This window comes from Mytilus edulis, chromosome 11 (assembly GCF_963676685.1).
Source record: "Mytilus edulis chromosome 11, xbMytEdul2.2, whole genome shotgun sequence".
NCBI classification, from domain to species: domain Eukaryota; kingdom Metazoa; phylum Mollusca; class Bivalvia; order Mytilida; family Mytilidae; genus Mytilus; species Mytilus edulis.
Genome location: NC_092354.1, coordinates 57,429,740 through 57,455,619, shown reverse-complemented (window position 1 = coordinate 57,455,619; position 25,880 = coordinate 57,429,740). Strand labels below are relative to the sequence as shown.

Here is a 25,880-nt window from a genome sequence, read left to right as displayed (position 1 = left end):
AATCTTTTCCCGTCATAGTTTGACAATTTACGTTAGCAACGTCATTGCCTATCCTGTAACTATATCGTATGCCCTTAAGCGGTTCTTTCTTTATCAAGCGGAAACAACATAACCTTTACAACATACCATGAATAAAACAGTGTGCAGTTGTTGAAATCATATATGTTTTGTTTACCCGCTGAATTTGGAATTTATTTCATTAGATGGTTTTAAATTTGATATTTGGTGAATAAATAGTAACGGATGGACTCACCAGTTCACCTCTTATTCATTAGGAATATAATAGTAATATCTTTCACTTATAATTATATAAAACTAGACACAAAACGTGGGATATCATTCATAAGTTCCTTATTAAAAGATATTTTAATTAAACACTGTATCAAAATAAAACTTAGAGTTCTATTTATAGATGAACGATGAAATGTTAAAATGCAGAAAAGTATAAGAACTATGAAAATAAATAAATACTCCTCCACGGACCTCAATTATCAAATTAAAAAGATAACATCAAACAAATATTTTAAATACCTCTTATTTAAAGTTATTATTTGATCGTCACACCTACTTGATTTTCTACCTGCAATATATTTAAAGGCATTGCGTATATACATGCAGGCTATATCCGTAATGGCGCTGGTATCGTCACAAAAATGTAATGATTGTGAAAAGGAAAAAGGATTCTTTTTCTGTTATGACTGTAAGCATGTTTTATGCCAAGAATGTCGACCCAAGCATAATAGGATCCCAGCTCTCAAAACCCATACTATTACAGCTTTAGACGTGATAGATCGATCGGCTTATACGTTAAGATCAGAATGTACTTCACATAACCAGGAATGCTGTCTTTACTGTTCGAATTGTAAAATATTAACGTGTACCCAATGTGTAACGGATAACCATAAAACTCATGTATTTGTGGATATATCTGCTGTGACATCTGAGGCAAGAAAAAGTACAGAGGATTACATCTCAAAAATAAAAGAGAAAATATCAAATTTATCTGAAAATATAACTAAAGTAAAATCTGTCCATATCAAGAAACTTGAAGAGGAGGCTGAAAAAGTCTTATGCAAAATCAATTGTACTTCGAAAAATCTTACGAGAGTTATAGATTCTCAGACAGATATTTCAAAAACAAACGTAGAAGATTGGAGGAATTTGGAAAAAGCAGATGTTGAGGTTCATTTAAAAAGTTTAGAGCAAATGTATAAGGTGCATACCAAGTTGTGTGACGAATTGGAAAATATGCTCCGTGAAAAGCATGACAAATCATTTTTTCTGTACTTTCAAAAATTGAAAACAGATTGTGAAAATCTTGAGGAAATTCCGGAAGATATTGATTTTAATGATATTAAAGAATTTGATACAAATACATTTGTACATCATGTAACAGCAATGATTGTCGAGACATTTTCGATAAGGTAAGTTTTAATGTTTAATTTGCATTAAGTGTTCCTTTCCACCACATGCATCACATTTATGCATTTCGCTTAAAAAAAAAGTTGGAAGATGCACAATTTATGCGCATGACCGATAACCCCAAGTGACGTTGCTATGCTGAAATATAAACAGCGGCCATTTTTGTTTACCGCTTCGAAAGACGACGATGTAAATGATTTTTAAAAATTGATTTAAACTAGTGAAACTGAACAAATAAAAATAAATCTAATGCACTTACCCATTTAAGGCGAAGTGTACGCAATTAAACTACACAATGGATTTTTTTTTTATTTTACATGTAGACTCTGCTTGTAAAAATAAATCGGAAAATAAAATAAAAAAAGGGGGTAACCGTTTTCGTTTTTGAGATACGAGCTGTTGAAGTTAACAGCATCATACACCAAAATTACAAATGATATATAGGGAAAATAGTGAAATTCGGCAGGAATTGTTACATTTTTAAGATTTTCTATTATATTAGACAATCGATTTTTTTTTAAATATATGAGACGATTCTAAAATGTCTGAGGAATCGATTGGTGCAAAGAAAGTCCTTAGCAACCGTGCTACTTTTCAAGCTATACCCTGTTAAAGTTGAATCTTGAGTGTAAAAAAACAAAAAACAACGACAACGTTATTGACGTCGTTGCAACAGTTACGACGCTTCATATAGTCCTATACTTGTATGAAATATATACCGTTTTGCTGGAGTTCGTGTTGCTCGGTCTTTAGTTCTTTATGTTACGTTTTGTGTACTATTGTATTGTATTTGTCTTTTATATTCGGGTGCGTGCGGAGATCGCCAAGCTAGAAAACAGTTGACATTTTCTTCATTATGAATTACAACTATTTTCGACCTTGCTGCCTTATTTTTTTGTTAAAATCTAAACACTGCGACGTGTTTTCAAAATCTTTGTTCCCATAAAACTTCCTTTCATCAAGGTCTCTTCTCAGAATGTCAGCCATCTGTCTGGCACGGGATAACAAATCAATATTTAAGTAAATTTAAGTTGTGTGGTAATTCTTAGTACATTTGGGTAAATTAATCTTATCTTTGTGCCGCATAAGCATCTCTATAATTCAACACATCCCTGAGCCACGACATTATATATTTTATGCATTACATGTGCTTCTTTTTATCACAATCCAGACCGGCTAGTTACCGTTGTATAACTTTACACGTCTGAAGACGAATATTTGCGTGAAACATTTTTGTATGATTTTTATTTCTGGAAATCAATCTGAAATCTACAACAGTGCATTTCCGAAAGTCGGGCTGGACCTTCACTTTTATGTGCATTCGGGATTTACACAAATTGTAACCCGAATAGTTCAGTCGTATTATTCAGCTGATGTACGAATGCTACATTTATCGTGTGGGAGAAAATCGGACATGGAAAGGGCTTGAATTATTCGAGTTACTCAAATTGAAACTCGGGAATATATTTCTAGCTGTTCGGAATTCGCTGGAACAAATGATTGTTTTTCGATATTACGGTATTGAATCAATAGCGAGGCTCCCACAGGGTACCCCCTCAGGTCGCAAGGTCGCTTTTAAATTCGTCGAGAGGTCGTTTTTAAGGGAAATGTACAGGTTGCAGGTCGTTTTTTAGAAGGCCCTCAGGTCGGAAGTCGTTTTTGACCCTGTGGGAGCCTCAATAGAGATACCAATTATTTCTTTTAGCAAATTCGAATACCAGTCAGTTTATAGGACTTCAGTTTGAAATAGGGGCGGCAATCTATTCATTTTATCCAATCAATTGGAAGGGGGGGTCAACATTGATAGTCAAAAAGCCTTGAAATATTCGATAAAAAACGTTGAATGTAAATTATATGAACTCCAAAGTCTCATATTGTAAGACAAGTAAACCACAGGCTTCTCAATTCTTGTATGATCAGGAACTAGGTGAAAACCTAGAGCTGACCGAGTGCGAGATCCTCATGGATAATCATCGAGGTCGTGAAACACCCCTTGCAGTAAACTTTGGTTAAATTAAAAAAAAATCGAAATGTATTAGTCTGAACACATTTCACTTCTCTCTCATTCCACTACATATTAAATTGCAGTATCACAAAACTTCCCTGACCTCTTTTCTGTAACCATAATAGAGGGAGGAGGGAAGGAGAGATCCAAATCCCAAAATCCCGGGCTTAAAAACACGAAATCCGGCGAGGTCCCGAATTAAAAAAAAATTTAAATCCCGACTACCCGAAATTCGGAAATAGATATCCCGGATCCCAAAACGGGCAATCCCGAAATCCCGAGCTTAAAAACACCCGATCACGGAGTTCCGATAAAGGGCCTCCCCTCCCCCCCCCCCGTAATTCTATATTCTATTCATTCATAATATTGAATTGAGACTTGATACTTCAAAATAACATTCTCTAATTTTGAATGATGCACACAGGCACAATAAAAGAAAACAGATTTCGCTATATATCTCTTTGAAATTGGAATTTGTGAAAGAAGAAATGACATGTTATATTTTATCTTACATGTGTACTTTCAATTTCAATATGGTTCTAAATTTAGATTTAGTGTTCCCATAAATTGCGGACGGAATAGAAGACACCTGTTTATTTTCTGCACATGTAGAAAAAGTTGAAAACTGGGAGTTGAATGACATAATTTTTACTTATTTTAAGATAAATGTTAGAGTGAGACAATTTTTAAGTTACTGAGTAATTTTTGGGCCATATTTTGTTTATTTTTTGTTTGTTTTCCGTCTTTGTTCTTTCGACTGGTAAGTTTTGCACTAGTGGTCAAATTATTCTCTTGGTATCGTCTGATTTCTTATATGAATATAAATCATGTCCTTAAATTTTCAATTGCACAAAATACGAACATTTCAACGTCTTTTTAATTAAACAATTAAATTCACACGTCTTTCATTAATTATTTGTTACCTATTATAAAACTTTACGTTGAGTACTGTGTTTTTCGTTCAAGACTACGGTATCCTGGTTCCCGGTACTACGTTCCAGGTATTAGCTTTTAGCATACTCTCTCACGAGGTCCCGATTTTTGGTATATGTGTAACATACTGAATATTGCGATCGGGAACCAGTCTAAGACTACGGCTTTTTAAAACGATATTGTTGCCTTTGAACACTGCCTTTGAAGTCATCTTCTTATAGAAATATCAGTATACTGCATAAACATAATGACCTGAACATAAACTGCAGAAAACATGGAAAGATATGGCGAAAATGAGCACCCCACTCTACATGTTTATTTGTTTATTTGTTTATAATTTTGTTGTGAGGCGTTTTTTCTTTCTGTTGATATCATAAACACGAAATGTCTTCTCCTACGCGTCTAAAACAAAACAAAAAAAAACAGTGTATTTAAGTCAGGCTGCACACAGAACAACGTACAGAATGCTGTGATTTCTAATTGGAATTATTTACATAATTTCTATGAGGTTTAAGACAGCACAGGCGTGCTTGTTGGATTCATTATAGACCGCAGTGCAAAGTAGTTTCTCTTTCGTGTGTCCTTTCTTGGAGAAAGGGAGATAACTTGCGTAACTAACGACGAACGTTTTTAATCCCGTATTCCGCTAGAGGCGTGCAATTACGTACACTTCGCCTTAAGCTTGACAATTATCCAGACCAGAATTTAGTGTGTTTGTTATTTCGTGTAGTTCTCTTGGTTTTTTAAGTTGCAGGTTGTGATTCACTGACGGTGAAAGTTTCTGTCGTAATCAAGGCTTGTTTTTGTTTTTCCGGATTATACACTTTTTTTAATAAGGCTAATAAATGCTATGAAAGGGTCGTCAGAGACAATAATATATCTTTTTCGTACACAATATTGACTGAAATGAGTGTCATAAAGGGATTTTACTGTGCCGTATTTTGAAAGTGATTTTTTAAGTGTTCGTCACGTACTTTCAATCGTTTGTGTATGCGCTCCTGTTTCCGGGTCTACAAAATTTACAGAATGATTGACTTTTAAGTGTTCAAATCTCTCAGATCCTAGACAATCATAGGCCTTCCAACATCCGGTGATGATTGTCGTTCCTGGTTTTATAATGTCTTTTATTAATTTCAACAATGTTTCTTTTGTCTGATTTTCTACTGATGCAAAAAACTTTTTTGGCTGTCTCTTTCTATACCTCCAAAGACCCACTGTCCTTCTACTCGACGCCCTCTATGGTTTTTTCTTTTGCCAAATTTACTTTTGGCAATTTCTACAATAACGTTATCTCCTTCTATTTTTTTACTGTCTATTTCCAAATTTCTATGCAAACTTCACAGTAATATTTGTACCAACCTACGATTGTTTGATTACAAATAGAAGGTAATGTTTAGCAAATTCTTGGTTTATTTTGTACATCCAGAATCAGTGATAAATAATATGTTTTCCAAACTTAAATTATGTCCTTGAAATCAGGATAAGTTTCTGATGGAAACCTTTTTATTGCATTTTTGTTGCTACACTTGCAATAAAAAATGTCGTTTGAAAAAGACCTGTCTTTTCTTAACCGAAATGTCCATGGCTACACTTTTTACACACCTCTCAAGATAAATCTAGAATTAATCCTAGAGAAAAACACCACTGAATAATTTTCTCAACACTTTCACAAATCTTTTAACTTGATCGGCGTTATCCGTATTTGCATTATAACAGTGTTTGTAAACACAGCTGATTTTACGTTAGGTTGACTATGACGTCACTTATTTCATAATTTTTTATGACGTATAGGTCACAGATAATGGAATTTTTATCACGTGATATACCTACCTCTGTAACGGCAGCGTAGACATTTTGTATACTTACCAATACGTATTTTGCTAGATTTTGTAATTCTCATTTAAAAAAAACTGTTTAAAACAACAGTTTTTTAAACAAAAATTCACCTTCGATATTTACCTCCTTTTTTTTATTTTTGGCCTATTTTCGGTTTAAAATTTTTGGCGGGACCAATTCCTATATACTAGTATTTACTATAGTTTCCCGTACTTTTTATGGGGTCCTCTAAAGTAGAGGTATTCCCAAAAAATTGATAATACTTTTAGATATTTTGGTGATATATTGACTCTTAATAATGACGACTTCAATATGTATACTACAGAAATTTATCCTGTTGAACTGACATTAAATAAAGCTAATACTAACAATGACCACTGCCCTTTCCTCGATCTTGATATAAATAACATTAACGGAAAGCTTAAAACTAAATTTTATGATGAAAGAGATGATTTTTCATTTCCTATCCTAATTATCCACTTTTAGGTGATGACGTTTCATTGTCACCATCTTATGGTGTTTATATATCTCAACTTGTACGATTAAATCGTGTATGTAACAACGTTTTAGATTTGAACGAGAGAAGTTACGTATTACTGAAAAATTAGTACACCAGGGTTTTCGAAATCACAAACTAGTCAAAACATTTACTAAATTTCATCATCGGTACAAAGGCATCATTCGTAATAAAGCTCAACATGCAGACTTCTTATACGTTCAGGTATTTCACATCTAATCTGGTAATATTCTTTATAAAGCACAATAATGTCAGTATTCACCTCAGAAGCTAACAAAACCTTTAAATAGACTAGTTTAGAAGGGATATAGTTACGATACTGTTGTCAGGTCATTACAGATTGCATAATTTGGCTTTAATAATGATTTACTTATAAGGTCTTTGCATTGGAACTAAACACATTTATTCAAAAACCAGCTGTTGGCATGACACGGGTTACGTTTGTCTCATATATGTTATGATGGTATGCTACTAAACCTCTAACGAGAGGGATTGTGCCTGATATTCATACGATGAAGACATAATCTTTCAATCAGTTTAATTGAGGTCTTGAGCTGGCATGTCAGTTAACTGCTAGTAGTACATATGTAGTAGCTGTTGTTGTTCGTGTATTATTGTCATTTTGTTTATTTTCTTTTGTCACATTCTCTGACATCAGACTCGGACTTCTCCTGAACTAAATTATGATGTACGTATTGTTATGCGTTTTCTTCTCTACATTGGCTATTAGTAAAGGGGGAGGGTTGAGATCTCATAAACATGTTAAACCCAACCGCATTTTTGCGCCTGTCCCAAGCCAGGAGCCTCATGCCTTTGTTAGTCTTGTATTATTTTTAATTTTAGTTTATTGTGTATAATTTAGAGTTTAGTATGGCGTTCATTATCACTGAACTGGTATATATATTTGATAAATGGCCAGCTACACGGTATATTTAAATGGTTTAAAATATATCCGTTTCGTTCAAAACTGGCTAGGGTATAATTTAAATCTCTTTCAACATGAATTATATAGAGAGAACAATTACACACAGCAATTATTATTCATGATATGTTTTAATAGATCCATTTTATCAATTACGTCTTTGTTTGAGAAATGTTATTGTATTCTTTTGATGATAACTTGACTGACTTGACTTATGTTTTGCCATGTTTATTACATGAGCGAGTCTAAAATAATTCACCGGGTAAAGTCTTTTCATGTTGAAGATCGTTTTGATATGACAACGGGTGCAAATTTATTTCCAAATCATCGATTATGCCATGAGGCTGTGCGAAATAACAACGTTGGAATGAAGAAATGTGTCTTGCAATATGAACATATAAGCACCGGTCAGAACGTCAGCTGGAATGCCTAAGATTATATTTGGTAACATTTTAAAAATGTCATACCTTGTTGATTAACTAAATTTTATTTCATTGTGTAACGTCGTCAAACATTTAAGCTGTACAAATAAAAGACTTGATGACTTATGATACTTTCCCATGTTGAACATAATTTGACACATAATTTTCTTGATTGACACAGATACTTTGAATGAAAGTAAAAAACAATGTCAAATGAATTTTTACAGACAATGTAGATTTCCGAACGCTTTTAAATGTATCGAATGAACGCATTTGATAACGGAACTAACAAAAAACATACAAAGTCCGTGTCTTTGTGAAATAACATGTAGTAAATATAAGTATTTACGATTTTAAATTGTTGTAACTGGTGAATCTTAATTGTCCTGCGTCCATCAGAAAGAAAAAAAGGTCAAAGTCTAAAGTCTCCGTTATGTTCTATTTTTGACAGTTACTACATTTGACCTCTCTTCAAAGTGAGTTATATTATAGATAATGCATATTTTAAGGTTTTTCTTGTCGTAGAACGATCCTCGGTGTGTACTACGACAGGAAAAACCATTAAATATGCATTATTTGACTTAAATACCATAAAAAAAATAATTTAGAAAGATATGCAAACTTTAGCATCCTATTTTACCGACCTCACTAGTGGGATATTTCTTTCTAATGCGTTTAGGTTTAAAAACGGCTTACGGCTCATTTAGAATGTGAAATAAAACTCACTAATTAATCTAGATATAAATCTTTGAAATAAGTATCCATACATAATAACAATATTACTGTAACTGCATAAAGGAAGACACAAATGAATTGTTGCAATTCGAAAACGGTGTATGACAAATACAAGACACATTGTAAGTAATTTATTGTACCAACTTAGTTTATGAAAGGGGGGGCTATGTTTTTTCCCATTTGTTATGATATTTCTACCGCAGAAGAGTTGTTATTTTTTCAACTATTTTAATTGAATCCAATAAATATTCTGAAATATTGTCTTTTGAATAGCAGTACTTTTTTAACAGATGATCAGTATATAATTATATACCCTCCCCATCCGCCCCTTTTGTGGGTTTCTTAAATGTTATTCGTTTATTAGTTGATCATGATAGAGAAAATGTATACATAAATAAAAAAAAGTGGCATAAAGACAAATAAAAATACATACAGGTCACATTATGATTTCCTATTCAGTATGTATCGTCCTGAACATGCATGGACGTTTATCAACCAACAATTAATCAACCTATTCAGTGTGACTCAATAACCTTTTCAAAATCTTACACACGAAGACGTAAATCTGGCTTTATTTCATGAAGGTCTACCCCAAAATTCCTCTCACATAATATATGATCATGTTTCTGTATTGTAGCGATAAACTAACAAAACTTCACGTTATTGTTTCTAAAATTAAAATGTTGGCAATGACGATTTTTTTTTACACCTATCATTGTTAAACTTAAAAAAATAAATTCCCAAATAGACACCAAAAAAACTATCAGACGAATATAATTTTGAAGTGAATTATAGATTGCATTTTTATCAAGGAAAATAATGACCTCACACAGGTTATTATTTTATGCCTTGGAGCATATTTCATTGAAACATGGTATCATCCGGTTGATTCTGAAACAGAATGACCTATGGTTCTAAAAGAAAATAACTCCATATAGATATATAACGATATCGACAACAAAATTTTAAAAAATGTGTTAGTTTCGACATGTTGCCGCTTACAATTTGTTTTGTAAAAATGGTTTTCATCATTTAATAAATGAGTCGATATTCCTTAAGTATACAAATAAACAAGCTGACAGGTTTAATCCTGCAACATTCTGTATGAATGTGTATGGCATTAGCCAGAAACCTGTAATGCAGGGGTTGTCGTTTGTTTATGTATTACTTATTTGATATCTGTTAATTTTTTGTACATTAATTGAGTTTTTGATCGTTTGGATTGTTGTACCTTTGTAATTTCGGGGTCTTGTAAAACTGACTGTGCAGTATGGGCTTTGCTCTTAGTTGAAGTAATGGGAGGCCGTATGGTGACCTATAGCTGTTAATTTCTGTGTCATTTTGGTATCTTGTGGAGTGTTGTCTCATTGGTAATCATACCACATCTTCTTTTTCTATATTTATTAATCAATCATTCAATACATCAAACAACAGTTCAAACAAGGTTCCCCTAATTTTGTTTGTACTTGAGGGATCACAAATATATTGAACTGAATTTTGGATTCTGTCCCGTTTGTTTTACTCCAAACAACATATAAATTCAATCTTATTCAAAACGAATAAACTTCTGAAAGAGAATCAGTCTTTCAAAAATCTGCTAAAAATTATATAAATATATTTCCGATTTTAAGATGACGGTAACTATCTCTGAACTAGAACTCCGGATTTTCTCACGGTATAACATACTTATTGGTGGCCTTCGGCTGTTCTCTCTCTCTCTCTGTCTATGATCGGGTTGTCACTTTGTCCCCGCAGATAAAGCCCCAAACATGTGTAAAACTCATTACGTTAACTGCTTGATAAACGAATTAGGTATTGACAATTCACTTGGTAACCCAACATATACCCTCACGACACTTACCAAAGAGGAAATCCTGCATAATCATAGGTCTGTCGTATGTTCCTTTGAAATTTCAACCAAAGATGGTGAACTGGATCTTCCATCACTGTATTGGATACATAAACTGCATAAGTGTTCTTACAAACAACGGTATAGTGCTAGGTCTTCAAAGTGCTCCACCAAACCTCTTTCTAAATTAGTAACATCGATTTTATCAGCTATCAAAGATGGGCTTCAAAGTAATTGTTAAACTGCGTATTCTAGAGGTGGCGTGAATCAGATGTGGATACTTAAAAATTCCGAAAGATTTTTTAGAGTACATATTACAATCTAACTCTCTTTCATCTAAAAAAGGTATTAAAACATTTGACTTTTCTACACTTTATACAAATATTCCACATTCCAAACTAAAAGACACATTGGGAGAGTTGGTATTGCTTTGTTACATAAAAAAAATAGCCGACGAAGATAAAGTATCTTGTCTTAGGAAGGGATATATCCTACTTTGTAAAGGATCAATCTGATTCTAACAACATATTCTCTGAAACTGACATTAGCATCCAATCAACCAAACAAAGAAACAACTCATCACAAAAGCAACCAACCAATCAAACAATGAATCAATCAATAAATGTTTCGGACAGGATATGCCTTTAACAACTATTTGAAACATAACAGATACAGGTAAGTCGAACTTTCCATTTCTAAGTAGCAACATTCCAGCAGCACCTGCATACGGTGTATATATCTCCCAATTGATACGATATTCCCGTGCTTGCATTTCCTATCATGATTTTCTTGATAAAGGGTTGTTGATCACATGGAAGCTATCAAATCAAGAATTCCTAATGGTGAAGTTGAAATCATTTCTTCGTAAATTTTACGGACACCATCACGAGTTGGTTGACCGTCATGAAAAAAACGTTTCACAAATGATATCGGATATGTTCCTTACGTGGTAACTACAATCCCCTTCCATTTCTTAAATGTGACCTACTGAATTAGACTATTTACCGAATTTGTTATCTCATAAGCAACACGACGGGTGCCACATGTGGAGCAGGATCTGCTTCTCTTCCGGAGCACCTGAGATCACCCCTAGTTTTTGGTGGGGTTCGTGTTGTTTAATCTTTAGTTTTCTATATTGTGTCATGTGTACTATTGTTTGTATGTTTGTCCTTTTCATTTTTAGCCATGGCGTTGTCAGTTTATTTTTCGATTGATGAGTTTGACTGTCCCTCTTGTATCTTTCGTCCCCCCTTTTTTTATACATACCCCAATTACCATTTTCAACTTTATGGGTAATTTGAAAGTGCTTGAAAAGTAAAACCGGAGCTCGAATAAGATGAGAAATGTGTATAATGAAAAATCCAGAGGTTGCATAAAATACGGAAATTTAAAAAAAAATGGATGCTAGGATTAATATTTGATAGGACACCTGATGTTGGGCTGTGCGGAATGTATAAATACGCAGTCACATTCTGGTATACTATGGACGTTAACTTCAATGCTTCCAAAAGACCAAAATGACACAGACATTAACAACTGTATGTCACCGTACGGCCTTCAACAATGAGCAAAGCCTATTCCGCCCCGGTCAGCTATAAAAGGCCCCGATATGACAATGTAAAACAATGCAAACGAGAAAATAACGGCCTTATTCATAAAAACAAATTAACGAAAAACAAATATGAAACACATGATAGAACTTCACCTCTGAATTACAGGCTCCTGACTTGGGACAGGCACATGCATAAATAATGTGGCGGGGTTAAATTGGGGTTATTCGTCTTAATATTCGATGCTGTTTTAGGCAACACAGGCATTATGAAAGGGTTGACACAGTGTCGTCCACAAAAGATGTTGTCGTTTACAAATACATGATAGTTCTGTAAAAGTTTGAATTTTACAAAGCACAATTTTAGCTTTTTTCTATCCCTTGTGATCTTGAATTATGTTTAAATTTTTATCAATCATTTAAAGATTGATAATATTTACCGGTAATGGCTAGGTTTATTTTGTTTTTGTAATGTCAGGGGGAAAAGAGATGCGTTCTAAATCTATGGTTGATAAAAGTGTTAGAGAATTGATAAGAAGTAGTAAACGATAATCAAAGAGATTTCCGAATCCAGTACTTCTTACCAATTCTTTAACTTTACTCATTTCTAGTGCAACGACTGTCTGTTTCCACATTAAAATTAACGTGATGTCTCCAATATAATTACGTATTTTGTTTTTATTCTTTAATAGCTGGAAATATTATTTCCATACGACTCACATCTCTATTCAGATATTTGACAATGTTTCAAACATCAGTTTAATTAGGTATCGCTTCCCTTTTTAACTCCAAATATCATTTGATAAATAAACATGATAAAATTGATAGTGAAAATTGGGAATGTGTGAAAGAGCCAAAAAGCCAACCAAAGTGCAGGTTACAGTCGAAGGCCACCAATTGGTCTTAAATGCAGCGAGAAATTTACGCAGCTGAAGCGTGCTTCAGCTGAACACGAAACAAAAATGTTCACTATATCAGTGATAACGGACGTCATACTAAACTCCGAATTATATAAAAGAAACTAAAATTAAAAATCATACTGAACTAACAAAGACTAGAGGCTCCTGAGTCGGGACAGGCAAAACGCATATTTCTTTTAATGTTAAATCATTACAAATTATTGAAGTTGTATTGATGTTTGTATTTTTAGATTTGTTTGAACAGTCATATTAATATACATAATTTATCCATCTTAGTTTGATCAGTTTAACAATTTTAAATACCGAAATTTAGAACATATAGAATTTATATATTTATAGTATTAAGCACTTGTCATTGTATGCAATTGTTTGCGCGATTGTCACTGTGTTAAAGTTGTTGTATACAAAATATGAAAGATGAGCATCATTGCTAAATACCTACCGTTTAATAAAGATTCTGTCAAGTTTGTTTAAAAGAGGGGCGAGATATAACAGAAGGACAGTCAAACTCATAGATCGAAAATTAACAGACAACGTCATGCTTAAATATAAAAAAAGATAGACACCCAATAGTATACATGTCACTACAAAGAAACCTGGAGACAGGTCAACACGAACTCCACCAATAACAGGGGATGATATCATATTAAGTTATTTAAGCGGTATTACATTTTGCCTCCATTGTCCACCAGTCAATAACTAGTTTTATCTGTTTTACTCATATCCGAATCCCAAGCAGAATTGCTCTTGCTACAGATGTATACTAATGTTGATTTGTCAATTTATAATCAAGCTGTTTAAAGCCGTGATCAACTAGTCCTTGGTAACGAAAGTCGTAACGTTAATATTAACAATACGAAGTTGAAAACCTTGTACTCCGAATTGTTTTTTCGACCAAAATATTGTTTTAATCTTTGAGGTATTATATACTCGATTTTGATATAATGGCAATGATTTTGATCTGCTGGTTTTTATTATCAAAGATTTAAACTTCTCTTATATTTAATGCGTTTCCCTCGGTTTTAGTTTGTTACCACGATTAAGTTTTTTGTCCATGGATTTTATGAGTTTTGAACAGCGGTATACTACTGTTGCCTTTATTTACTGTCAATTTATTGACATGTACTGACAATCGGGCGCTTTTAGGTTATCATTAAAATAATATCAGATTATTACATGGCATTTCTCATATCGCATGTATTATCAGCCCAAGAGCCGCATGGCTCGAGGGCTGATATTGACCGAGGGCTGATAGTACATGCGATATGAAAAATGACATGTTATAATCTTTTGATTATATGCTTCAACAATGGAGTAAAATAACAGATTCATATATTGATCCTTTGACGTGGTTCCCAAATAGAAGTTCAAAGATTGAAAAGTTCACGGACGTCGGACCGAAATTTAGTACATTCGATATCAAATCTTTCTATACCATATGCCTCAACAGAGGAAAACACATTTTTAATATGGACGACTCGACAAACCAAAAAAAAAACCAAACAAACAACAATATACATAATGAACACTGTTTGGAAAAGTCAACCTTTTCAAAGTAACTTTCTAAATTATGTTTGAAACTTATAAAGAATGCATTTATTTAATAATTTGTTTGTTTGTTTTTTTAATTTTACTTGTTATTATTTTACACAATATACTTTTCAGTATCTAAATAATTGTTTTGTACACTATTTCGAAATGTTTTTCACTGAAAACGTAGCATTGAGGTGTATTTTCCGGAATTTGCCGAGTATCACCGGAATTCCATGTGATAACGTTACGGAAAGGATTGTGATAACAAATGAAGCATGTGATAAACTTTTCATATCAGCCCGCTAAGCACCAATTCCAAAAATATGGAATTCACGTTAATTTAATGCTATTATCATACAGTAAAAATCATATGTTATTTAGTCTAAGTATATGATAATGATTCATATCAGTACTCTTGGTGAGGTTGTGTACCATGTATAGACTGAAGACTCGTAAATCGAAAATAAACTGACAACGCCATGGCTAAAAATGAAAAAGACAAACAGAAAAACAATACATGACACAACATATAAAAAACTAAAGATTTCGAACCTGTCTTATTCAGCTCTTTCTTCAGGGGATAAGAGATCACAGCTAAAAGTTTAAACTTAAAAAATAAGTTAATTATCTTAAGATAATACAGTCGTCAGCGGTTTCTCGAAATAAAATCTTCTGTAAGAATAGACTGACATTAGAAAAATTGGTTTGAAAGAAGTAATCAACAAATAGTTTTTTTGGTATTTTTACCAGCTGATACTTGTTTTTCTCACTATCTACATCATCCAGTTAAACTCAAAATCAGTGAATATTTCAATAACCGTGTACGTTTTAGATGCTAAATAATAAGAATACGAAGCTTATTATTAAGGAATTTAACCTGTAAAACAGATATACAAATGTTCTATTAACAATGATTAAGATGAAAAATGACAGCAAAAAAACAATGCAGAGACAATAAATAATTTACAAAACACTAAGCAGAACGCCTGTGTCGTTGTATTATTTGATACATAATTGATTCCCTTTCTTATGCAGTGACTACGGAAGAACTACTGAACTAAAACAACAAATTACAGATAATAAACTTGAGCTTGTTGCTCTGCAAGAAAGGTATGAATTACACATGTTTCGTCTGCACATACGATCAACACATTATTCAATAAAAACAAAATATTCAGGATAACTATGTAAAATAATTGATGTCATATTTTTTTTTATATATATCTGACATTTATGTTATAAGTGTCTACATGCATCATATAATTGTCATTGATATGATGGTCTAGTTCTTCGAAGCATATTTGCACACTTTAAGTAACATGTTAATCATTAAGTGAACAGTAGACATATATTCCCATTCGTACCTGGACCAACACATTATCATAAATGAGTGATTGTTAAATTTTTCACAATACAGATATCACAAACAAGAGTGTTATCTTCAAGCAAAAAACTGTTCCAACAGGAATATTACTATGAAAGATGAAAAATGACACTCCATACATTTGATGAACACCCATCTACCTAATATGACTGTTTCGCCGAGTGTGAAATTGCATTGCAAAACGAAGTGTCCCGATATCTATATATCCATAATTTGTTAATAACAACAGTTCATGCAAATGCTTTTTCCAAAAAAAAAATATATGTAAACAGCATTAACTCCATAGCTATGATTTCCATCCGTTGGCATAACATATATATATATAACCTTTTTGGGTAAATTAAATGTGTCGGTTGTACATTTGTGTCAATGAATACATACTTTTGTTTTACACATTTGCAATGGATGTTTTAGTTCAGAAAAAAGAATCAAGGCTGTGACAGAAGAAAACACAACTGTAAAGCAAAAGCTAGAACAGTAAGTTTTGCTATGGTTCTTTTTTGTTCTTCCTTTCTTTTTAGGTTTTATTTAATTTATTGATACGTTATACAAATGTTCAAAAATATATAATGACAAGTCAATATAGATTATGAAAATAACTATCTTGCACTTGATAAATATTCGTCTTCAAATACCAACCAATTTAATGGTTTATACAACATGTATGACCATTTTTTGTTTCGTTTTACAATCAAACTTCTCAACAATGTGAACGTGTGCGACATTTTCACTGACCTTCCATTTTAGGAAACACATATTTTGGTTTCATGTTACATGTATATTCATTATACTAGTATTCCCTTTAAATAGCACCATTATACTTAATATCAATTATGCTTTTTTGTAAATCATTTGTTGCAAATAAGCACGTTAGTTTTCTTTATTAAAATTGTTTAATATTTAAATGTCATTTTTTTTATAGTCAGTAATTCGGTACGGGTTTTCTGATTGTTGTTACGGTTGCACACAATTGCTAACTTATTCCTCGTTTAAGCATTGCAGGAATATCGTCTTATTTGGCTAGCATGCCACATTTTCTTATGTTTTAATTGGTTAGTTATCAAAGGTACTAGGATTATAATTTAGTATGCCAGACGCGCGTTTCGTCTACATAAGACTCATCAGTGACGCTCACATCAAAATATTTATAAAGCCAAACAATTACAAAGTTGAAGAGCATTGAGGATCCAAAATTCCAACTTCAATTAGAACAAGACTTCAATTTGTATTACATCTCAACTGATTGTTCATACAACTACATGTACATTGGGCACATGAACCTAAGTGAGGATGTCGGAGAAATGATATAACTCTATAAATATTTGTTATGTATTTTGTAGATCTGAAAGAAGGATCAGAACATTAGTAGAGGAAAACTCAAAGTTTAAGCGACAACAAGAACTGTAAGTTGGTGTTTGTTTTATTTTGGGTTCTTTGTTCATCCTTTTTTTCGTATGTTTGAATTGAGACATAATGAAAAACATTCTATTTTCCAAAATGTTTCACTTATAAATGTAAACAAAATCATTCAATTCAACATGATATTATTAAGACAAGAAACCGAATATTAACAATAGACGTCCTCACAAACAGACCGTTGATTTTGATTTATAAAATCTGTGCTTAGTGTTCAATGATCTAACATAGTGACAAACAGGAATGTTTGACCTTGTCTCCGTGCCGACACTTCACATATAACCATTATACTGTAGATCGTCTCATGAACTCGTGTATTTCATTTGTATTCCAAAGCATCAAATGTTCTTATTTCCAACAAGGAACGACCTCCTTTTCTAAAATGCACTGACTGAATCATTATTACGTTATTGTATGACGTAGTTTCTAGATACTGATTATGTTTGTTTGCAGACAAAAAATGTAGCTTTTCAAAAAAACACAAAGTGAGAAACACCTCGCATTCAAATATAAGAGTTTCAATAATAAAAAAAGATAGACGATGCCCTAAATCGTTTGAATCTATTACGTTGCCAAAAATCAAGGATTGTTAGTTATAAAATGTTAAGAATATTTGTTTAATTTGTGGTTAATGTGAATCCACTTTTTTCTTGTAATTTTGTATTGTCTTCTTATTTGATTTATGATATTTAAACATTGAAAAACTACTTTCGCCTTAGTATTCATTGCAGTTGACAGGAAACATCGTTTTGCCTCTTTCCTTGTGTTTTACGAACTGTGTTCAAGTTTGTTTATGTTCTTTGGACAACACAACAGGTCTCAAATGTTTGATTTCTTTTAATTTGTTTTGTAAAAATGGTTTGAATCATTTCATAAATGAGTCGATATTCCTAAAGTATACAAATGAACAAGCTGACAGGTTTAATCCTGCCACATTCTGTATGTATGTGTCTTGCCTAAGCCAGGAACCACAAAGATGTGGTTGTCGTTTGTTTATGTAATACCTATTTGATATTTGTTAATTTTTTGTACATTTATTGAGCTCTTGGTTTTTTAGTCGTTTGGATTGTTTTGATTTTGTAATTTCGGGGTCTTCTAAAACTGACTGTGCAGTATGGGCTTTGCTCTTAGTTGAAGTAATGAGAGGCCGTATGGTGACCTATAGCTGTTAATTTCTGTGTCATTTTGGTCTCTTGTGGAGTGTTTTCTCATTGGTAATCATACCACATCTTCTTTTTCTACATTTATTAATCAATCATTCAATACATCAAACAAGAATTCAAACAAGGTTCCCCTAATTTTGTTTGTACTTGAGGGATCACAAATATATTGAACTGAATTTTGGATTCTGTCCCGTTTATTTTACTCCAAACAACATATAAATTCAATCTTATTTAAAACGAATAAACTTCTGAAAGAGAATCAGTCTTTCAAAAATCTGATATACATTAAATAAATATATTTCCGATTTTAGAGTGTTATGTGGACGAAACGCGCGTCTGGCGTACTATATTATAATCCTGGTACCTTTGATAAATATTTACACCACTGGGTCGATGCCACTGCTGGTGGACGTTTCGTCCCCGAGGGTATCACCAGTCCAGTAGTCAACACTTCGGTGTTGACATGAATATCAATAATGTGGTCATTTTTTTTTTATAAATTTCCTGTTAACAAAAGTTTAAATTTTTCGAAAAACTAAGAATTTTCTTATTCCAGGCATAGATTTCCATAGCCGTATTTGGCACAACTTTTTGAAATTTTGGATCCTCAATGCTCTTCAATATTGTACTTGTTTTGCTTGCATTTCTTATCATGATTTTCTTGATAGAGGGTTGTTGCTCATAGGGAAGCTATTAAATCAAGAATTCCAAATGGTGAAGTTGAAATCATCTCTTCGTAACTTTTACGGACGCCATCACGAGTTGGTTGTCCGTTATGGAATAACCGTTTCACAAATGATATTGGATATGTTCCTTACGTCGTAACTACAATCCACTTCCTTTTCATAAATTTGACCTACCGAATTAGACTATTTACCGGATTTGTTATCGCATTGGCAACATGACGGGTGCCACATGTGTAGCAGGATCTGCTTCTCTTGCGGAGCACCTGAGATCACCCCAAGTTTTTGGTGGGATTCGTGTGGTTTAATCTTCAGTTTTCTATATTGTGTCACGTGTACTATTGTTTGTCTGTTTGTTCTTTTCATTTTTAGCCATGGCGTTGTCAGTTTATTGTTCGATTGATGAGTTAGACTGTCCCTCTTGTATCTTTCGTTTCCTTTTATTGGATACATAACCCATTACCATTTTCAACTTTATGGGTGATTTGAAAGTGCTTGAAAAGTAAAACCGGAGCTCGAATAGGAAGAGAAATGTACATAATGAAAAATCCAAAGACAACACAAAAATAAAACATGACGTCAGAGGTTGCATAAAAAATAAGGAAATTTAAAAAATAAAAGATGCTAGGATTAATGTTTGATAGGAAACCTGATGTTTTGCTGTGCGGAATGTATGAATACGCAGTCACATTCGAGCATAATATGGACGTTTAGTCAACTGCTTTGTATAAAGGGAATGTCATGCAGTCTCTTTTTTAAATCATTTAATCAACCAAACACAGAAACAGCCCATCACAAAAGCATCCAGCCAATCAAACAATGAATTAATCAATAAATGTTTTGGAAGGGAAATGCCTTTTACTCCGAGGGTATCACCAGCCCAGTAGCCAGTACTTCGGTACTGGCATGAAAATACGGATTTTTTGTGTTATTAAAATTTGCTGTAACAAAATATTAGAAATTATTATAAATTTAGGAATATATCTCCCTTATGCAAAGCTCTGATTCCTTTCACGGATTTGGCTATACCTTTTGGACCTTTTAAATTATAGCTCTTCATCTTTTATATAAGCTTTGGATTTCAAATATTTTGGCCACGAGCATCACTGAAGAGACATGTATTGTCGAAATGCGCACATGGTGCAAGAAAATTGGTACCGTTAATTTGTTAAAACTGTTTGACACATAATTGATTCATATAATTTAGTCAGTCAAAGTATACCCTTGCTTGTAATTTTTTGATACTTGAACATCAATAAACTACTGTTGCTTTGTTGTTCTCTGTTGGCGGTACAAACATTATTTTCTTCTTTCCTAGTGTTGCTTTTATAAAGTAAGATGTGGTATGATTGCCAATGAGACAACTGTTCCAAAAAAAGACCAAAATGACACAGATATTAACAACTAAAGATCACCGTACGGCCTTCAACAATGAGCAAAGCCCCTACAGCGTAGTCAGCTATAAAAGGCTCCGATATGACAATTTAAAACAATTCAAACGAGAAAACTAACGGCCTTAATTATAAAAAAAATAACGCAAAACAAATATATAACACACAAACAAACCACACCACTGAATTACAGGCTCCTGACTTGGGACAGCCACATACATAAATAATGTGGCGGGGTTAAATCGGGGTAAGTCTTCACATCTGATGATGTTTTAAGCAACACCGACATTATGAAAGGGTTGAAACAGTGTAGTCCACACAATATGTTGTCGTTTACCAATACATGATAGTTATGTAAAAGTCTGAATTTTACAAAGCACAATTTTAGCTTTTGTGTATCGCTTGTGATCTTGAACTATGTTTGAATGTTTGAAAACATTTAAAGATTTATAATATTTACCGTTAATGGCTAGGTTTATTTTGTTCTTGTTATGTCAGGGGAAAAAAGAAATGCGTTCTTAATCTATGGTTGTTAAAAGTGTCAGAGAATTGATAAGAAGTTGTAAACGATAATCAAAGAGATTTCCGAATCCAGTACTTCTTATCGATTCTCTAACTTTACTCATTTCTAGTACAACGACTGTCTGTTTTCACATTAAAATTAACGTTATTTCTCAAATATAATTACGTATTTTGTTTTTATTCTTTAATAGTTGGAAATATTATTTCCATACGGCTCACATCTCTATTGAGATATTTGACAATGTTTCATACATCAGTTTGATTGAGTGTAGCTTCCCTTTTTAACTCCAAATATCATTTGATAAATAAACATGATAATGGAAATTGGGAATGTGTGAAAGAGCCAAAACCCCAACCAAGGAGCAGATTACAGTCGGAGGCTACCAATGGGTCTTCAATGCAGCGAAACATTTACGCAGCTGGAAGCGTGCTTCAGCTGGACATGAAAAAAAATATTCACTAGTTCAGTGATAACGGTCGTCATACTTAACTCCAAATTATATAAAAGAAACTAAAATTAAAATCATACTGAACTAACAAAGACTAGAGGCTCCTGAGTCGGAACAGGCAAAACGCATATTTCTTTTAATGTTAAATCATTACAAATTATTGAAGTTGTATTGATGTTTGTATTTTTAGATTTGTTTGAACAGTCATATTAATATACATAATTTATCCATCTTAGTTTGATCAGTTTAACAATTTTAAATACCGAAATTTAGAACATATAGAATTTATATAGTTAAAGTATTAAGCACTTGTCATTGTATGCAATTGTTTACGCGCTTGCCACTATTTTAAAGTTGTAGTATACAAAATATGAAAGATGAGCATCTTTGCTAAATACCTACCGTTTAAAAAAGCTTCTGTCAAGTTTGCTTAAAAGAGGGGCGAGATACAACAGAAGGACAGTAAAACTCATAGATCGAAAATTAACAGACAACGCCATGGTTGAATGTAAAAAAAGACAAACAGACAACCAATAGTATACATGTCACAACAAAGAAAACTAAAGACAGGGCAACAAAAATCCCACTATTAACTGGGGGTGATATCAGATTAAGTTATCTAAGCGTTATGACATTTTGCCTCCATTGTCCACCAGTTAATAACTAGTTTTATCTGTTTTACTCATATCCGAATCCCAAGCAGAATTGATTTTGCTACTGATGTATAATAATGTTGATTTATCAATTTATAATCAAGCTGTTTAAAGCCGTGATAAACTAGTCCTTGGTAAAGAAAGTCGTAACGTTAATATTTACAGTATGAAGTTCAAAACATTGTACCCGAATTATTTTTAGACCAAAATATTGTTTTAATCTTAGAGGTATTATATATTTGATTTTTATAAAATGGCAATGATTTTGTTTCTGCCTGGTTTTTTACTATGAAAGTTTTACTGACAACTTATTAAAATGTACTGAAAATCGAAAAATTAAAATCGAGCGCTTGTAGGTTATAAATAAAATAATTATTTATATCAGCACTCTTTGTAGGGTTGTGTATCATGTATAGACTGAAGACTCTTAATTCACGATTGAACACGCGCGAGTTCGAACCCTTCTTAGTCAGCTCGGTCTTGAGAAGATAAGAGATCACAGCTTAAAGTGTAAACTTATTATATAATAAGTTAATTCTCGTTAGATAATACAGTCTACAGTGGTTTCTCGAAATAAAATCTACTGTAAGAATAGACTGACGTTAGAAAAATGGGTTTGAAAGAAGTAATCAACAAATAGTTTTTTTTTATTTTTATCAACTGATACTTGGTTTTTTGACTATCTACATCATCTAGTAAAATCAAAATCAGTGAATATTTCAATAACCGTGTAAGTTTTAGATGCTAAATAATAAAAAAAACGAGGCTTATTATCTATGAAATAAACCTGTAAAACATATTTAAAAATGTTTTATTAAAATGAACAAAGACATTAAGAAACCAATGCAGCCACAACAAATGATTAACACAAATTTAAGCAGAACGTCTGCGTCTTTGTATTATTTGATACATAATTGATTCCTTTTGTTATTCAGTGACTACGGAAGAACTACTGAACTAAAAGAACAAATTACAGATAATAAACTTCAGCTTGTTGCTCTGCATGAAAGGTATGAATTACATATGTTTCGTCTGAACATACGATCAACACATTACTCAATAACACAGAAATATTCAGGATATCTATGTCAAATGAAAATCATAAAAAACATTTTATTAAAACAAATTATGTCAATAAAGGTTTTGATTTTGTAAATATTGACGGTATATTTAACAACCATTCTGTTAAAGAACAAATTCCTTGATATTTTGACAATACTGAGCTCCCTTTTATTTGTTATACTTACAAGAAATCTACCCGGAAATTTGTGTTTAATTATAACCAATTGTGTAAAGATGTTAATATCAGTGAAAATACACCTACTTCATGTAATTGTAGTATTTCGAATACATGTATGGACCCATTTCCCATGTTATAACAGGAGATCTTAACGTCGTTCAAGACCGAGAGTTAAAATCATTCCTCAGTAAACCACCTAAATATCGTCTCACCGTCAATTATTAATTGGAATGAGTGTCGTAATATTATCCACGACTCACTCCGTACTTACTGTTTGAAATGGTTTAAACGGGGAAAAGTTGACAAAAAATCTTTGGACTCTTTTTTTAATTCAGTAATGAACCTAGTTGATATACGTATTCAACATTTTGAAGAACATTTTACTATCAACATTAACCACAATAAACCTATTTCTCGTATCAAACATAAACTAAAAGAACTAGCCATTAAGTTGTCTTTGTCCAGGCCGATAAAGCTGCTAATAATTTTATTATTGTTTGACGTAAATTTTACATTGAGGTTATGAAAAAGAAATTACCAATTCACTAACATTCCAACTGACTCCATTTTCAGAAAACGACATCTGTAACAAACATAAACTTTTAGCTACCGCTGTACAAGCAGAATTAAATACAATGAAAGTCCCAACTATGTATTGGCTTCCGTAGCTACACAAAACACCTTACAAATATAGATTTATTTAGTCTTCAAGCCATTGTTCCACTAATAAAGTGTCTATTCTTCTTACCAGAACACTTGGTACAATCAAAAACCTGATAATAAATTGTTCAATTAAGGCCTTCGAAAATAGTGGAATTAATTACTTTTGGAGTGTCAAGAACTCGTTGGAAGTACTTGATAAATTGCATGCTTATATTGGTGATTTTGAATCTGTTCAAAGTTTTGATTTTTCTACCCTGTATCCCACATTGCCTCACATTCTCATTAAGAAAAAAAATCACACACCTAATTATATGGGCATTTAAAAAGTCAGAATGTGAAAATATATGTTCAAACTCTTTTAGGTAATTTTTCAGTAACAATAAACAAAAAAAAACTATGTCAATTGGACATGCTTTGACACTATATATGCCCTTGAATTTTTACTAGATAACATTCTTGTTCGCTTTGGAGATTCCGTATATCGTCAGGTAATCGGAATTCCAATGGGGACTAACTGTGCACCACTTATTGCGGACCTGTTTTTCTATTGCTATGAGTTACAATTTATGACAAAAATCAGCAAAGACCCATCGATACAACATCTGATAAACAGATTTAATAATACTTTTAGATATTTGGCTGATATTTTTGCTCTCGATTATGACGACTTCAGTATGTATACTAAAGAAATTTATTCTTTTGAACTTACTTTACATAAAGCTAATACTAACAATGACCACTGCCCTTTTCTCGAACTTGATATCTATATAACTAACAGAAAGATTAATACTAAAATTTATGATAAAAGAGATGTTTTTTCATATCCTATCGTTAATTATCCATTTTTAGATGGTGACGTTCCCTTGTCACCATCTTACGGTGTTTATATATATCAACTTGTACGATTCGCTCGTGAATGTAACAATGTTTTATATTTTAACGAGAGAAATTTATGTATTACTGAAAAATTACTACACTAGGGTTTTCGATATCAGAAACTAGTCAAAACATTTACTAAATTTTACCATCGGTATAAGGACATCATTCGTAAATATAGCTCAACATGCAGACTTCCTATACGTTCAGGTATTTCACATCTAATTTTTTTTTGAAATATTCTTTGTAAAGCACAAAAATGTCAGAATTCACCTCAGAAAATAACAAAACCTTTAAATAGACCTATAAAGAAGAGATAAAGTTACGATACTGTTGTCAGGTCATAAAAGATTGCATATTTTGGCGTAAATATTGATTCACTTATAGGGTCTTTGCATCGGAACTAAACACATTTATGCAAACACCAGTTGTTGGCATGACACAAGTTATGTTCTTCTCATATATGTTATGATGGTATGATACTAAACACCTAACGTTAAGGATTGTGCCTGATATTCATATGATGAAGTCATAATCTTTCAATCAGTTTAATTGAAGTCTGGAGCTGACATGTCAGTTAACTGTTAGTAGTCTGTTGTTATTTATGTATTATTTTCATTTTGTTTATTTTCTTTGGTTACTTCTTCTGACATCAGACTCAGACTTCTCTTGAAATGAATTTTAAATGTGCGTATTGTTATGCGTTTACTTTTCTACATTGGATAGAGGTATAGGGGAATGTTGAGATCTCACAAACATGTTTAACCCCGCCGCATTTTTGCGCCTGTCCCAAGTCA

The 25,880-nt window shown here is 32.6% G+C and overlaps 1 protein-coding gene and 1 pseudogene across 1 annotated transcript in view; one reads left to right on the top strand and one right to left on the bottom strand.

The window, feature by feature from the left end:
• Positions 1–613: 613 nt before the first annotated feature.
• LOC139494414 (uncharacterized protein PF3D7_1120000-like) overlaps positions 614–25,880 on the top strand; it is a 78,771-nt gene continuing 53,504 nt past the window's right edge. The window contains exons 1-5 of the mRNA XM_071282578.1: positions 614–1,424; positions 15,679–15,753; positions 16,442–16,504; positions 17,368–17,430; positions 23,240–23,314. Of these exons, the coding sequence (XP_071138679.1) occupies positions 631–1,424; positions 15,679–15,753; positions 16,442–16,504; positions 17,368–17,430; positions 23,240–23,314 (1,070 nt within the window). The 5' untranslated portion in view covers positions 614–630. The remainder of the gene's footprint in view (positions 1,425–15,678; positions 15,754–16,441; positions 16,505–17,367; positions 17,431–23,239; positions 23,315–25,880) is intronic.
• On the bottom strand, positions 5,104–12,795 carry LOC139495331 (uncharacterized; annotated as a pseudogene).